The sequence below is a fragment of the Trachemys scripta genome, unplaced genomic scaffold (assembly GCF_013100865.1).
Source record: "Trachemys scripta elegans isolate TJP31775 unplaced genomic scaffold, CAS_Tse_1.0 scaffold_36, whole genome shotgun sequence".
Classification (NCBI taxonomy): domain Eukaryota; kingdom Metazoa; phylum Chordata; order Testudines; family Emydidae; genus Trachemys; species Trachemys scripta.
Genome location: NW_023260523.1, coordinates 46,243 through 60,109, shown reverse-complemented (window position 1 = coordinate 60,109; position 13,867 = coordinate 46,243). Strand labels below are relative to the sequence as shown.

At 58.5% G+C, this 13,867-nt stretch overlaps 1 protein-coding gene across 2 annotated transcripts; it reads left to right on the top strand.

The window, feature by feature from the left end:
* Positions 1-46: 46 nt before the first annotated feature.
* LOC117870569 (general transcription factor IIH subunit 4) lies at positions 47-13,508 on the top strand. Of its 2 annotated transcripts, none has more exons than XM_034757762.1 (14): positions 47-177; positions 4,210-4,343; positions 4,836-4,940; positions 5,548-5,679; positions 6,590-6,686; positions 7,916-8,004; positions 8,282-8,390; positions 8,594-8,662; positions 9,345-9,428; positions 9,948-10,080; positions 10,705-10,835; positions 11,327-11,374; positions 11,796-11,874; positions 12,430-13,508. In XM_034757762.1, exons 2-14 carry the CDS (start codon positions 4,213-4,215, stop codon positions 12,600-12,602), a joined length of 1,380 nt encoding a protein of 459 aa, XP_034613653.1. In that variant the 5' UTR covers positions 47-177; positions 4,210-4,212; the 3' UTR covers positions 12,603-13,508. The 2 variants fall into 2 exon arrangements, with proteins under 2 accessions (XP_034613653.1, XP_034613652.1); XM_034757761.1 differs by having other exon boundaries at positions 8,279-8,390.
* The last annotated feature ends 359 nt before the right edge of the window (positions 13,509-13,867 follow it).

Genomic DNA, 13,867 nt, shown 5'->3' with positions numbered 1-13,867 from the left:
TCATTTCCTCCCCATCGCCACATGATGGGGGGGGGGAAGGTGAGGTGCATGATGGGACGCTGGAGGGCTGAGCTGATCTGGCCGGGGGTGGGTGGCTGCGCATGGAGCCGCGGGCGGGGGACTGGAGGGAGCCCGCGGCCTTTTATCTCCGGGGCAGCTGCCCAGGCGTGAGAGAAGGTGGGTTCCCCTGGGCTGGGGGGAGAGAGAGGGGAACCCCGAGGGGGGGAGTTGGGGGGCAGGGAGGGAGTCCAGTGGGGAGGGGGGGGTTGCCAGGGGGGCAGGGGGGGGGGCGGGGGGGAGAGGGGGAGGGCAGAGAGGGAAGGGCAGACCCTAGAGATATAGATGGGGGCAGAGAGGACTCCCCTCTAGTAGCAGGGTGGGGCAGTGGGGCGATTTCTAGGGAAGTGAGGGGGCAGAATGGGGAACCCCTGAGGTGGATGGGGGCATTGCTAGGTAATGGGGGGGGATACCTGGGGGGCTGGGGGTGGATCAGCAGCAGCCTCCTTCCCAGCTGTGGTGTTGGGTTGGGGGGTTTGGATGGCTTGGAAACTGGGGGGGCAGGGGTGAATAGGGGGGTTGGTAAGGTGTTTGTGGGGGGGAAGAGGGGGCCACTTTGCTGTAGAAGGAGGGAATTGGGGGGCGGGATCCCTTACGCAGATCTCAAGGCCCTGTACAAAGGAGGTCAGTGTCCTAGGGGGCTAGGCTGGATGACCTCCTGAAGTCCCTTCCGGCCCTAGATTTCTATGACTCTACGACAGGGGTAGGCAACCTATGGCACGCGTGTCGAAGGCGGGACACGCGAGCTGATTTTCAGTGGCACTCACACTGTCCGGGTCCTGGCCACCGGTCCGGGGGGCTCTGTATTTTAATTTAATTTTTAAATGAAGCGTCTTAAACATTTTAAAAACCTTATTTACATTACATACAACAATAGTTTAGTTCTATATTATAGACTTATAGAAAGAGAGCTTCTAAAAATGTTACAATGTATGACTGGTACACAAAACCTTAAATCAGAGTGAATCAATGAAGACTCGGCACACCACTTCTGAAAGGTTGCCGACCCCTGCTCTACAACAATCCCCATTTTTCTGGTTGGGGGAAACTGAGGCACAAAGTGGTGGCCTGCCCAAGGTCCCGTGACAGAGCCAGGACTAGAACTTAGTTCTCTGGAGTGTCTGTCCACTAGGCCTCGCTGCCTCACCTCCAATGCCATTCACCGCCTAGCTCCCGTTTCTCAAATGCGGCCCCCCTGGGGCTTTTCTTGCGGCCACAGCCTGCTGGGCGGTGACTAGCAGGTGCAAAGTGTTGGGCCTTCCCCCAGGGCCACCAGCAGGGGTTGGGCCCTGCCCCTCTCTGGAGCCACAAACGCCAAGGGAGCCTGCAACTGGTGAGTTCCCCACCTGCCCAGGAGTGGTGACGTTCAGGTTTTGGGCTCCAGCCCTGAGGTGGCGGGCAGCAGGCTCTGGTCATGGGGCTTCGGGCTCCAGCCCTGGACCCTGGCTGCGGGGCAGCGGGTGCCAACCTTTGGCTCACCCCCCTGCTGCCTTTCCAGCCCCCCATCCATCTCCCCTGTCCCCTGCTGTCTCCCTGCCCACCTCCCCATCCAGGGCTGGGTAAGTCTGCTGCGAGAATTGATATTTGTATGTTTGTTAATAGCGCTTTTCACAGCCTCCAGGCTAGCTAGCAAGTCTGCTGCTATGGAGAGGGGTATTAACAAACATACAGCACTTTTCATAGGAACAGACTTACTAGCTAGCAAGTCTTTATTTAAAAAAAAAAAGGCAACCAAAACAAAACAAAAGAAACAGCACAAAAAGACAAGAATGTGCAAACACCTTATTCGTGTTTCTGTTCTGTGTAGGTCCAGTAGAGAATAGAGCCAACTGTACATTATTTTTATTATTGAGTGTGCAAAAAAATTTCCTACATAAATAAATTACCATGATTTGGATGTGTATCTGTGCATATGTATTTCTTTTTCCTAAAGTTATTTAAGTATTTTAGGAAAAATTGTCAGAGTGGCCACCAGCAAGAGTTGGTGGCCGCATTCCGAGGCCACCAAAAAATGTGTTGTGAGAACCCCGGCCTAGCCCCACCTAATCTCTTATTCCCCATGGAGATCTCAGCTCTGGCCTGCGGTCAGCCCTCGATCCAAGCCTCCATTGCTTGGTACGTTTTCGGACCGGCCCCTTTGTGCTTTCTCCCCCACTGCCCCTTGCGCTGGGGAGGAGCGCCCCGTCCACGTCCACAGAGCTCCCCTGTCGTCCGCCTTCATAGCCCTTCTTCACGCTCTCCTCTGTCGTGACCCCTGCTGCCGCAGATCCACTGTGTCAGTGATATGCCCCCAGCTTTTACCCAGGCCCTTGGAGGAAGCCTGTCAATGGGCCAGACCCCCAAGGGGTCCAACTCTTCCTCTGAGACTGAACCTCTGGGCTCTAGCGGTCCTGCTTCATCCTGTGAGCTCTGCCCAGCTAGACTCCTGGTAGAGACTTGTACCCTCTCTAGGGACCAGTGCACTCCAGCCCGTGTTTGCGGGGATACCCGGCAGCCTTTTCGAACTGGAGCAGGGTTTAGTGATTGCACCAGTCCTAACCTAAGGATTTCTAGTCAATGAAGGTTAAGACATAATCCATCTGGCCAGGCTGCTGTGAACTCCAATCCAGTCCTTCTCCTGGTCCCAGGTGAGAGCAGCCCGGCCTCTCCCGAAAGCCGGCTCCTCTTCCCCCTCCCTGTCGTGGCTTCCATCATCATCTTGGGTTTTCCACTGATCTGGGTCAGCCTTTAACGACCCCTTCAGTCCGCCCCAGACAGCCATACGACACACGTTCCTTGTGTGTCCTGTTTTGCCCCAAGAGCAGACGTAACCCTTTTGCCCCCCCCATTCGGCAGCAGTGCAAAGTATAGAGGGAAACTGAGGCACAGACATTGACTTAATCAAGACCATGGAATATGCCCACTTTGTCACACCTATAATCATTTGGCTGCTGGTGCGCTACAGCTGCTGAGCGACGCTGTCTCATTGTTCCCATGTGCTCCCTGCCTGTCTGTTTCTTCTCTTATGCTTAGATTGTCGGCTCCATGGGGCAGAGACCGTCTTTTTCTTCTATGTTTGTGCAGCACCTGGCACTGTAGGGTCTGGTTTATGTTTGGGCTCCTAGGTGCTACCGGACTACAGATAATAAATAATAACAAACCAGTGCCCCTAGATTGTCAGCTCTTTGGAGCCGCTTGTGTGTGTGTGTGTACAGCACCTAACGCAATTGGGCTCCGCCCGTCTGGGTGCTACCGTAATGCATATAACAACACTCCTTTTAGAAATCAGGCCTAGGAGCTTATCAGCTGAAGCTCCCAACATCAAGTGCCGCTGCTAAATATCCACTCGTGCCTGGTGCTGATTAGCCTATAGTCACAAATCACAAGGGAGTGGAGCCAAGCTAATGTCACACCCCAGCTAGGGAGCAGATCCCAGACCACAGAGGTGCTGGGGGAGTCGGAAAACCTCTCTGGGGTTCTGCCACTAGAGGGAGACGGAGTACACGGCGGTTAACGGTGGGTTACCTGGCACAGACCCCTTTGTCATGATCAAGGATCCTAGTTTTCTGTAATAAAAACAACGTTCTCCGATTTAAAAAACTCCCCTAAAAATCAGCATTTTTCTGTGATTACAATGGAACGTTGAACTTTAGTTTCCCGAGTCACAGTAGGTATGCGTTGAACACCGCGTTTTATTGATATATTTACAGTTGTAAAACCCTGGAACAATCCACTCACAGTGCAGTTTCCTTCCTGTTGTCGATGGCCTGGCGGGTTCAGCCTCGTTTTTGTTCCTTTTATGTTCAGCGCTTTCTGTGTGTTCTATGATTGTCTGCCTTCGAACGCCATCTGCAGCCTTGCCATTTCCATCACCGTGAAATTTGTCCTTGCCAAGCTCAGTGGCACGGTCCTTAGGGGGATTTTTAATTTTTCAGCATCTTTTCATAACTTTAATTCCTCACGTCAGGAAGCTGAAGTGACATTTGAGCTTCATTAAAACCTGAACCCCTGTATGCCCTTGGGTAACCTCTCGACGCCGGAAGCAGTTTCTCAGAGTCTGTCCTGTTGTGTCCATTTAAAGCGCATTCAAAAATCAACCAAGGGGATAGTTGTGCATTTTTCCCTGGCAAATGGGTTTCCGGGATCCCGGCTCATGCCTGTTCTGCCTTCCAGGTGATGGACTCCGTGATGAAGCTGCAGAGGGTGCAGCTGAAATGCAAGAACCTGCACGAATTCCTGCGGGGGCTGAGCCCGGGCATCCTGGATCGGCTCTACAACCACCCCGCCACCTGCCTGGCTGTGTTCCGGTGCGTGGGCTCACACACACCCCCTCCCGGCCCCCCGGCGGGATGGCTGGGTCTGAGGAGGCGAAGGGGCAGACTGGGAGGATTGTTTCAGCACTGTCCACTAGGGGGTGTCTTGGCCCTGAGAGAGGAGTTCGGGCTGGATGGGGTCTGTTCTAGCCTGGGGTTCCCATACAGGGGTGGGGATTGGGGACGTTTCTTAGGTCAGATACCAATAATCGTTGGCTAATTCTGAGAGATGGAGGAATGGTCGGCCTGGATCTAGCCTGGTATCCTGTCACCCTGCACCAAACCTGTGGGCCCATCTAGCCTGGTATCCCACCTGCTCCCCTACCACTCCAGACCAGACCCCTGGGCCCATCTAGCCCGGTATCCCGCCTCCCTGCCATGCCAGATGAGGTCAGACCCGTGGGCGTGTCTAGCCCAGGTGCACCCTAGTCAAGCTGTCCTGTCGAGCGCCCCTGGGGGCCTGTCCTTGTGCTTTGTATTTCGCAGTGAGCTGCCGGGATTGGCCAAGAACTATGTGATGCGGATGCTCTTCCTGGAGCAGCCCCTCCCCCAGGCTGCTGTGGCATTGTGGGTAAAGAAGGAATACGTCAAGTGAGTCCGGGGGCTGGAGGGCCATTGAGGTGGCCTGGGTGGGGTAGATGAAACTTTGAATACTGATCTGGGGTCACCACTCCCCAGTCCCCCAAGCCAGCCAGTCCCCCTGGCCAGGGGCTGGATCAGGGCTGGCGCCACCTAGAGGGGAAAGGCCCATTCCCCACCTCCCTGAGCCAGCCAGTCCCCCTGCCCTGGATTGGAGTCGACACCCCCTAGAGGGGAAAGGCCTGTGTCCTATTCCTTGCCCCCCAAGCCAGCCAGTTCCCTGCCCTGGGGCTAGAATGGAGCCAGCCCCCCCTAGAGGGGAAAGGCCCCGTATCCCATTCCCCACCTCCCTGAGCCAGCCAGTCCCCTGCCCTGGAACAGGATTGGAGCCGCACCCCCTAAAGGAGAACGGCCCCATATCCCATGGGTCAGCCAGTTCCCCAATCGAGTGACCAGTGCCAGAGGAGGTCATAAACTTCCCATAATGCATCTCACTGTTTGTGGTCACCCCATGCTGCCAGATCCCTTCCTGACCCCCCTGCTGGGGTCCCAGCCCCTGCCCTGCAGCCTGGAGGTGGCTGCAGGCTCTCGGCTCACTCGCGCTTTGGTCTCGCCGCAGGGAGCAGGAGGAGAGCTCCGACGTGCTGCTGGGGCTGCGGCTCTGGCACACCCAGCTGCTGCCGGGGGGTCTGCAGGGGCTGGTCCTGAACCCCATCTTCAAGGAGAACCTGCGCATCGCCTTGCTGGGCGGGTGAGAAGCTGGGGATGGGGGCAGGGCGGAGCAGCCTCATGGATGCCAAGGTGCCCTGCGCAGGGGGGCTGGGAGTTCCTAAGGGAGTTAGGTGCCTGCCTTCTATTGACTGACCCCTTGGACTGCCAGTGCTGGATACCTGATTCCCTCTGGAAACCCCAGCCGTGAGCAGCGCAGCGCCCCCAAAGGGCAGTCAGTAGCTCGCTGCCTGAAGGGGGAAACTGAGGCACAGAGAGGGGACAGGATCCACTCATGACAATACAAATCATTGTCAGGACTGGGAATAGAACCCAGGAGTCCTGACTCCCAGCCCCCCTGCTCTAACCCACTGGACCCCACTGCCCTCCCAGATCTGGAGACAGAACCCAGGAGTCCTGGCTCCCAGCCCTCCCCCCGCTCAAACCCACTAGACCCCACTTCCCTCCCAGAGCTGGGGATAGAACCCAGGAGTCCTGATGGATCACTGAGATCAGAATAGTTACTTAATTAGATCTGGTATCTATGCCAATTAGAGTCATTTAGTGTAGTCCAGTAGGTAGAGTTGGGAGGAAGGGTTGGGGAACCAGGACTCCTGGGTTCTATGCATACCTCAGGTTGGGAGTAGTGGGGTCTAGTGGGTTAGAGCAGGCGGGGCTGGGAGTCAGGACTCCTGGGTTCTATCCTCAGTTGTACCACTGCCTTGCTGTGTAACCTGGGGCGAGTTGCCATAGAAAAGTCACCTGCAGTTCACACCTGTGTCTGCTGAGTGGCGCTGCTGCTGAGTGAAGTCAGCAGAAGGCTTGTGTTCATGCCAGGCTGGGTAACTCCAACGGCGCGGGTTTAAAGAGCCGGTGCCTATTTGATCACAGCTCCATCAGGTGGCCTGTTCTGACCCTGGCGAATCCATTTTGTGTCTCGCCCCCGGTTCTAGGGGCAAGGCCTGGTCCGATGACACCAGCCAGCTGGGGCCAGACAAGCACGCGCGGGATGTCCCGTCGCTGGATAAATATGCCGAGGAGAGATGGGAGGTGAGTGCTGGTAAACCCCCTGTGCTGACCCCAAGAGAACCCAGGAGTCCAGGCTCCCAGCCACTACCCTGTTCCAACCACTAAACTCCACCCCCTTCCGAGAGCTGGAGATAGAACCCAGGAGTCCTGGCTTCCAGCCCCCCCCCGTACTAACCACTAGACCCCAATTGACTCAAGTGGGTGGGCAGTTCTGTACTAAGATGATGCCATAAACATTTCCCTAACACCGCCAGTACAAAGTATCCCAAAGCACTTTGCGTGCTTCACATCCTTTCACCCACACACTGAGATGCAGCCACCTCTGGGGTGAGGCTGCTGGAGAACAGCCGCACTGCAGCACTGCACAGGGATTGCTCACCTGGTACGGAAATGCAGCCACTTCTGGAGTGGGGCAGCTGGGGAACAGCCGCATGGCGACGTGGCAATGGGTTCAGGAGGGATTTTTGTCATTGACTAGTCCAGGGGTGGGCAAACGTTTTGGCCCGAGGGCCACATCTGGGTGGGGAAATTGTATGCAGGGCCGGGGCAGGGGGTTGGGGTGCGGGAGGGAGTGTGGGGTGAGTACGGTGTGCAGGAAGGGGCTCAGGGCAAGGGGTTGGGGCAGAGGAGGGTGCGGGGTATATGAGGGGGTTCAGAGCAGAGGGTTGGGGTGCAGGAGGGGTGCAAGGTGTATGAGGGGGTTCAGGGCAGGGGGTTGGGGGTGCAGGAGGGGTGCGAGGTGTGGCAGGGGACTTAGGGCAGGGGGTTGGGGTGCAGGAGGGGTTCGGGCTCTGGCCTGGCGCAGCAGCGGCGTGCACCAGGGCCAGGGCAGGCTCCCTAGTGCCGCTCTGGGAAGCAGCCGGCACCATGTCCCTACGGCCCCTGTGGGGCATAGGGGGGCAGAGAGCTCCGTGCGCTGCTCTTAACTGTGGGTACCTCCCCTGAAGTTCCCATTGGCTGCAGTTCCCCATTCCCGGCCAATGGGAGCTTCAGGGGAGGGAGGTGGTGCGGCCGCTTGTGGGAGCAGCGTGAGGCCGGCAGTGCCACCGGGGGGCAATCCCGCAGGCCGGATCCAAAGCCCTGAGGGGCCGGATCCAGCCTGCGAGCTGTAGTTTGCCCACCCCTGGCCTAGTGGAACAGGGTTGAGAGGCCCTCTGGTGGCAGAAAAGGGCAGCACCTGCAAATTGGGTGCGTGTCTGGAGCGTTCCTGGTTGCTGACCCGTCCATGTGTCCATCTCCTGCTGGCCCAGGTAATCCTGCATTTCATGGTGGGCTCCCCCAGCGCCGCGGTCAGCCAGGATCTCGCCCAGCTCCTCAGCCAAGCCGGGCTGATGAAGAGGTGAGTGGGGACATGGGGCCTTTCCCCTCTTGGGGGTGCCGGCTCTGATCCAGCCCCAGGGCCGGGCACTGGCTGGCTTGGCGGGGAGAATGGGACGCGGGGCCTTTCCCCTGCAACCAGCCCCCTTCTCCGGCCACTTAAGGAAGGAGGCCGAGAGCTGGACAGGCCAGGGACCCCCAGCTCCCCTCTGCCCCCTAGTGGCTGCTGTAGTGACCCAGCCTGTAGTTGCGGGGGGTGCTGAGTCCTGATCCCTGTCTCCCCCACCCCCTCTCAGCAGCGAACCCGGAGAGCCCCCCTGCATCACCTCCGCCGGCTTCCAGTTCCTGCTGCTGGACACGTCCTCCCAGCTCTGGTACTTCATGCTGCAGTACCTGCAGTCCGCTGAGGTGAGATCTCCCGCCTGCCCCAGTGCCTGCCCCCTTTGTGTCTCCCCCCAGGCCCTAGAGCCCCCCACTGCCTCCCCCGGGAGTAATCCCCTTCTCCCCCCACTATCCCCCTCCCCCCCAAACTACCTCCCCACTTCCCAGCAGCTCTGCCTCTTGCATCCGTGCCCCCCCCCCGTTTTAACCCCTCGTTGTCTCCCCTGCAGACCCGGGGCATGGACCTAGTGGAGATCCTGTCCTTCCTCTTCCAGCTCAGCTTCTCCACCCTTGGCAAGGTAGGCGGGGAACCTCCTGCTCTAACCACTACACCCCACTCCCCTCCCAGAGCTGGGGATAGAACCCAGGCCCCTGCTCTTGAGCAAATTGATTTAACTGAGGTTTGGATCAGCTGAACAAGGCAGAAGGAAAACCCAGTAGGTTCTATCATGAACCTCTCCATGGGAGACCCTGCTGGCCCTTTTACAATCATAGCATCGGAGAGCCTCACAGGGAAAGGGTATTGCGCCCATTGCACAGCTGGGGAAACTGAGGCATGGAGCAATGAAGCAGCTTGCTCCAGGTCACGCAGGGAGTCAGGGAATTGAGACCAGATCTCCTGAGCTCCAGCGCAGTGCCCGAACCACTAGACCCTCCTTCCTTTTGCTCTTGCAACACATGGTAGAAAACATCTACAGGGACATTGCTGCTGCTGAGAGGAGAGGAAGGGAGTTAAGGGGCACTGCGTGAAAGTGACCCTATTGGTCAATTTCAGGCTGTGGGGGGAGAATCCGGATGGGTGTTGGGCCGTGAAATCGTCCCCCCAAGGGGGCAGGGCTGGGAGCCCCCTGGCTGGGAACATGTAGGATCAGACAGGGTAGAGCTGTGGGGAGCGATTCTCAGTGGATTGATAATATGGGAGCCTCACTGGGGCTTCCTTATGTCTGGAAACAAAGCGTCTTTGCTTTTGCTCCCTCCCAGGATTACTCGGTGGAGGGAATGAGTGACTCGCTGCTCAATTTTCTTCAACACCTTCGGGAATTTGGTCTGGTCTTCCAGAGGAAGGTATGTGGAGAAGGACTGAGGGGCACCAGCAGAGCTGGGTTGGGGGGACCCCAGGGCTGGGCTAGCAGGGGGCTATAGGTTGGAATTGGGGGGCACTGGCAGATGTAGGGTTGGGGGAGGTGGGGGCTGGGCTAGTGGGGGCTCCGGGTCAGGGTTCAGGAGCACCAGCAGAGCTGTGGGGAGTTGGGGGGAATCTGGAGGCTGTGGGTCGGGGTTGAGGGGCATTAGGGGAAGCTGGGGGTTAGGCTAGCAGGGGCTGTGGGTCAGGGTTGAGGGGCACCAGCAGAACTTGGGGGCTGCAGGTCAGAGTAGAGGAGCACCAGCAGAGCTGTGGGGAGGTGTGGGGAGGTTGGGGCTGGGATAGCAGGGGGCTGCGGGTCGGGGTTGAGGGGCACCAGCAGAGCTGTGGGGAATTGGGAGGGATCTGGGGGCTGTGGGTTGGGGTTGAAGGGCACTGGGGGGAGCTGCGGGTCAGGGTTGAGGGTCTCTGCAGACACCCTGCGTTCCCCCCCCTTGCAGAGGAAGTCGCGGCGCTATTACCCCACCCGCCTGGCCATTAACTTGTCCTCAGGAATCTCCGGCACCACCACGGACACCCACAACCAGGGCTTCGTCGTCGTAGAGACCAATTACAGGGTCTATGCGTACACAGGTCAGAGGTCAAGGGCCGGGGGTCACCCACCTGGCTAGTCTCCGACCCCCTATCCCCTCCTCACTGCAGCTTCCTTCGGAGCCCATGGCCAGGACATGGGGAGTGTGGGAGTAAATGAGAACAGCAGCTGCTGCCTCACAGGCCGGAATCATGGGGGGGAGGGGGGACAGTCAGGACTCCTGGGTTCTATCCCCAGTTCTGGGCGGGGAGTGGGGTCTTATGGTTAGAGAAGGGGAGGCTGGAAGCCAGGACTCCTGGGTTCTATCTCCAGCTCTGGGAGGGGAGTGGGGTCTAATGAGTCAGAGCAGACAGGGGCTGGGAGTTAGGACTCCTGGGTTCCGTTCCCAGATCTCTGTGACCTTGAGGGGCACATGCCCTTTCCCGTGCCTCAGTCCCCGTCCCCCCCCAACACAGGGTCAGTGATCCTGACCCCAGTGTGTAAATGCAGGGAGATCTATGGGTGGGATCCCCCATATGCTGCGAAGGATGATGACTCCTTGGGGGGCACTGATTCCATGGGATGGTGCTGGCCACGCCTCCAAGGGGCGGGGCTTCCCTAGATAAGGCCACAACCTGATTGATTGTCTCCTATCCACTGCCACTCCCCTCCCCGCCCCGCCCCAGACTCGGAGCTGCAGATCGCGCTCATCGCACTGTTCTCTGAGATGCAGTATCGCTTCCCCAACCTGGTGGTGGCCCACGTGACCCGCGAGAGCGTCCAGCAGGCCATCGCCAACGGCATCACGGCCGAGCAGGTGAGAGCCGGGGACAGGGGACGGGGATCACAGAGACCCGGTGAGGGCTCCGACCTGGGACGGGATCGCCCCGAACCCAAGCAACGGGGCTCCCAGCTTGCCCCTTGGGGGGAGAAACGGATCAAACATTTCCTGCTTTGGATAGCCCAGCCCCTTTCTCTGCACCCCCACTGGGAGGCAGGACTCCTGGGTTCTATTCCCAGCTCTGGGAGGGGAGTGGGGTCTAGTGGGTTAGAGGAGGGGGCGCTGGGAGCCAGGACTCCTGGGTTTTGTCCCCAGCTCTGGAAAGGGAGTGGTGTTTAGTAGTTAGAGAAGGGTGAGGGGTGTCTCTGAGGCATCATATGGACCCACGCTCACCCCTCCGACGAGACAGTCTGGTTACGGGGAAGGATCATCCGAGGCGGGGTTGTACCCCAGCCCTGGGGGGAGGGACAGGCTGTGGGTGGCTGCTAGGGGGCGCCGGCCGGTTACAATGTCCCCTCTGCCTGCAGATCATCCACTTCCTACGGACCAGGGCACACCCTGTGATGCTGAGACAGGTGAGGAGCTGGGGGGCTGGGAGTCAGGATTCCTGGGTTCTCTCCCCAGCTCGGGGAACGGAGTGGAGTCTAGTGGGTTAGAGCAGGGTGGGGGTGGGAGGTGGGAGCCAGGACTCCTGGGTCCCCACTGGTGACAATATTTCCCTAACTCCTAGGGGCTGGAGTGAACTAGCCAGGGCAGAGATGAAAGGGGCTGAGCTAGAAGACAGAGCTCATTGACGGAGCAGGGCAGGAGCAGGGCAGGTGAAGGATGGGGGTTAGAGACAGGGGAGGGTCCAGAGACCCAGTGGACAGAGGGGAGGGGCAGATACCATAGAGATCAGGGCCCTATGGGTGCCTAGATGGTCTCTATCCTTGGGAGCTGGGGGTTGGTCGTGGGACCAGTAGCTGCTGAGTGACTCCTCGCCTGCTCCCCCCGCAGACCCCAGTGCTGCCTCCGACCATCACGGATCAGATCCGGCTCTGGGAGCTGGAGCGCGACCGGCTGCGCTTCTCCGAGGGTGAGTGTCTTGGGGGAAGGGCTGGACACTGGGGGGGCCAGCAGCAGGGGAAGGGATGGTGCCCTGATGGAGTCTGATGGGTTTTTTCCTCCCTCTCTGCCCCATTCTCCTCTCCTTTCCCTCCCTCCATTCCACTTACCCATCTGTCCTCTATACAATTCTCTGCCCCATTCCTCCTTTCATCTCCCTCCTCCATCCCACTTATCCATCATTCATCTTCCCCGCCTCATTCTCCCTCCATCCTTCCCTCCCTCCCTTTTCCCCTCCTACTTATCCATCTGTCTGTCCTCACCCTCTTCTCGGCTTCCTCTTCCTCCTCCATTCATCTCTCCTCCTCTCCATCCTCCTCTCCCACTCCACCCCTTTCCCCCCTTTATCCATCCATCATTCCTCTTTTCTGCCCTATTCCCTCTCTCGTCTCCCCCTCTTCTTCCATGTCTCCCACTATTCCTTCCCCCCATCATCCCTTCCCCCTTGGCCCCATTCCCTCTCCTTCCATCTCTCCATGTCTCCCACCTTTCCTTCCATCCCTTCCTCTTTTTTCCCCCCGTACAGGCGTGCTGTACAACCAGTTCCTGTCCCAGGTGGACTTTGAGCTGCTGCGGAACCACGCCCGGGACCTGGGCGTGCTGGTCTTCGAGAACCCCGCCAAGCGCCTCATGGTGGTGACGCCCGCTGGCCACTCCGACGTCAAGCGCTTCTGGAAGAGGCAGAAGCAGAGCTCCTGAGGGGACCCCGCGCCCGGCCCTGAGGACTGGGCTGCCGCTCCCCGACATCTGGTGCAGGGGGGGATCCTGCTGCACTGAGTGTCCAGCGGTTACCTCAGGAAGCTCAGTGCATCTCCAGCAGGGAAGGGGTTAAATTACAGTGCCTCCCCCTCACCCCTGCACGCTCTTTCCCCCAAACTGGATCTCTCCTTTGGCAGATCTCTTTCCAGCAGCGAAGGGGTTCCATGATGACATGCCCCCCTTCCCCCCTGTGGGGGCTAACTGGTCCCATCCCTCTGCATCAGTTTTTGAGGGGCTACTTTGCTGATCACCCCAGAACCCCTGGATGGGGGTGGAGTTGGATGCACCTTCCAAGTTGTGTGGGTCTTCTGCACCTTGACGTCTGTGGGGGGATCCAGGGCTGGGTTATGCTCCTCATGCCCTCCCACCCCTTGATGCTTTCCAGCAGCCAGAGGAGGTTCCTGTGGGGCTTTCTCCCCTAGGGGGCGCTAGCTCCCATCCTGCCCTAGGCCAGGGGCCAGAGACAAAGCGACTGACCCTGCTTTTGCCGATGGGTGTAAATGAATAACCCCACTGGCGTTAGTGAGGCTGATTCCCCTCTCAGCTGGTGTAAATCTGAAGTAACTAAATTGAAGTCACACCTGATTTGCTCCAGTGGCAACTCCATGCACGGAACTGGAGTGACCGGATTCACACTGGCCGACCGGATCAGAATCCAGCCCTGACTCTACTGCCATCGATGGGCTGCCCTGGATTGACACCGCGCTCAGCATCCAGCCCTGGCTCCAGGGGGGCTCTGGGTTTACACGAGGGGAACAGGAGAATCCAGCCCAACCCCTGTAAATAGTTTTTTGTAACTGTTGAGAGAGGACTGAATAAAGCTCCCATTTGAAAGTTTTGTATTTGCTGGCTGGCTGGCTGGGCGTCATCATTCCCGGCTGACACAGGGTGCCCCCTACAGGCAGGTGTGGTGTAGCAGGGGAGCCCTGACTTGAATTTCCCTGCACCCAGGGGGATATCAACAAGTCCAGGCTGTTAGACGCTGAAGGGCACCCCCTGGTGGAGGGGCTCGGGCCACAGAAAAGCCAACGCAGAATCTAAAACTCTCACCCCAACAAACATCTCGGCTGGGGGAGCCTGTTCTTAATGCCTCTGTCCCCCACTGGAGGCCAGCACTTGCCTCGACTCAGGTCTAAAGAGGGACTTTTGTGGCCGGAGAAAAAGGAGAAAGTTTGGTGAGGGGATGGGAATGCTGACAAGGCCAC

What these genes read in the sequence shown, in the direction of transcription:
- LOC117870569 (XM_034757761.1), top strand. Translation starts at nt 4,213, where the DNA reads ATGGACTCCGTGATGAAGCTGCAGAGGGTGCAGCTGAAATGCAAGAAC. An exon ending in CGCATCGCCTTGCTGGGCGG is followed by an intron (nt 5,680 to 6,589) that starts GTGAGAAGCTGG and finishes CCCCGGTTCTAG; the next exon opens with GGGCAAGGCCTGGTCCGATG. An exon ending in CAAGCCGGGCTGATGAAGAG is followed by an intron (nt 8,005 to 8,278) that starts GTGAGTGGGGAC and finishes ACCCCCTCTCAG; the next exon opens with CAGCGAACCCGGAGAGCCCC.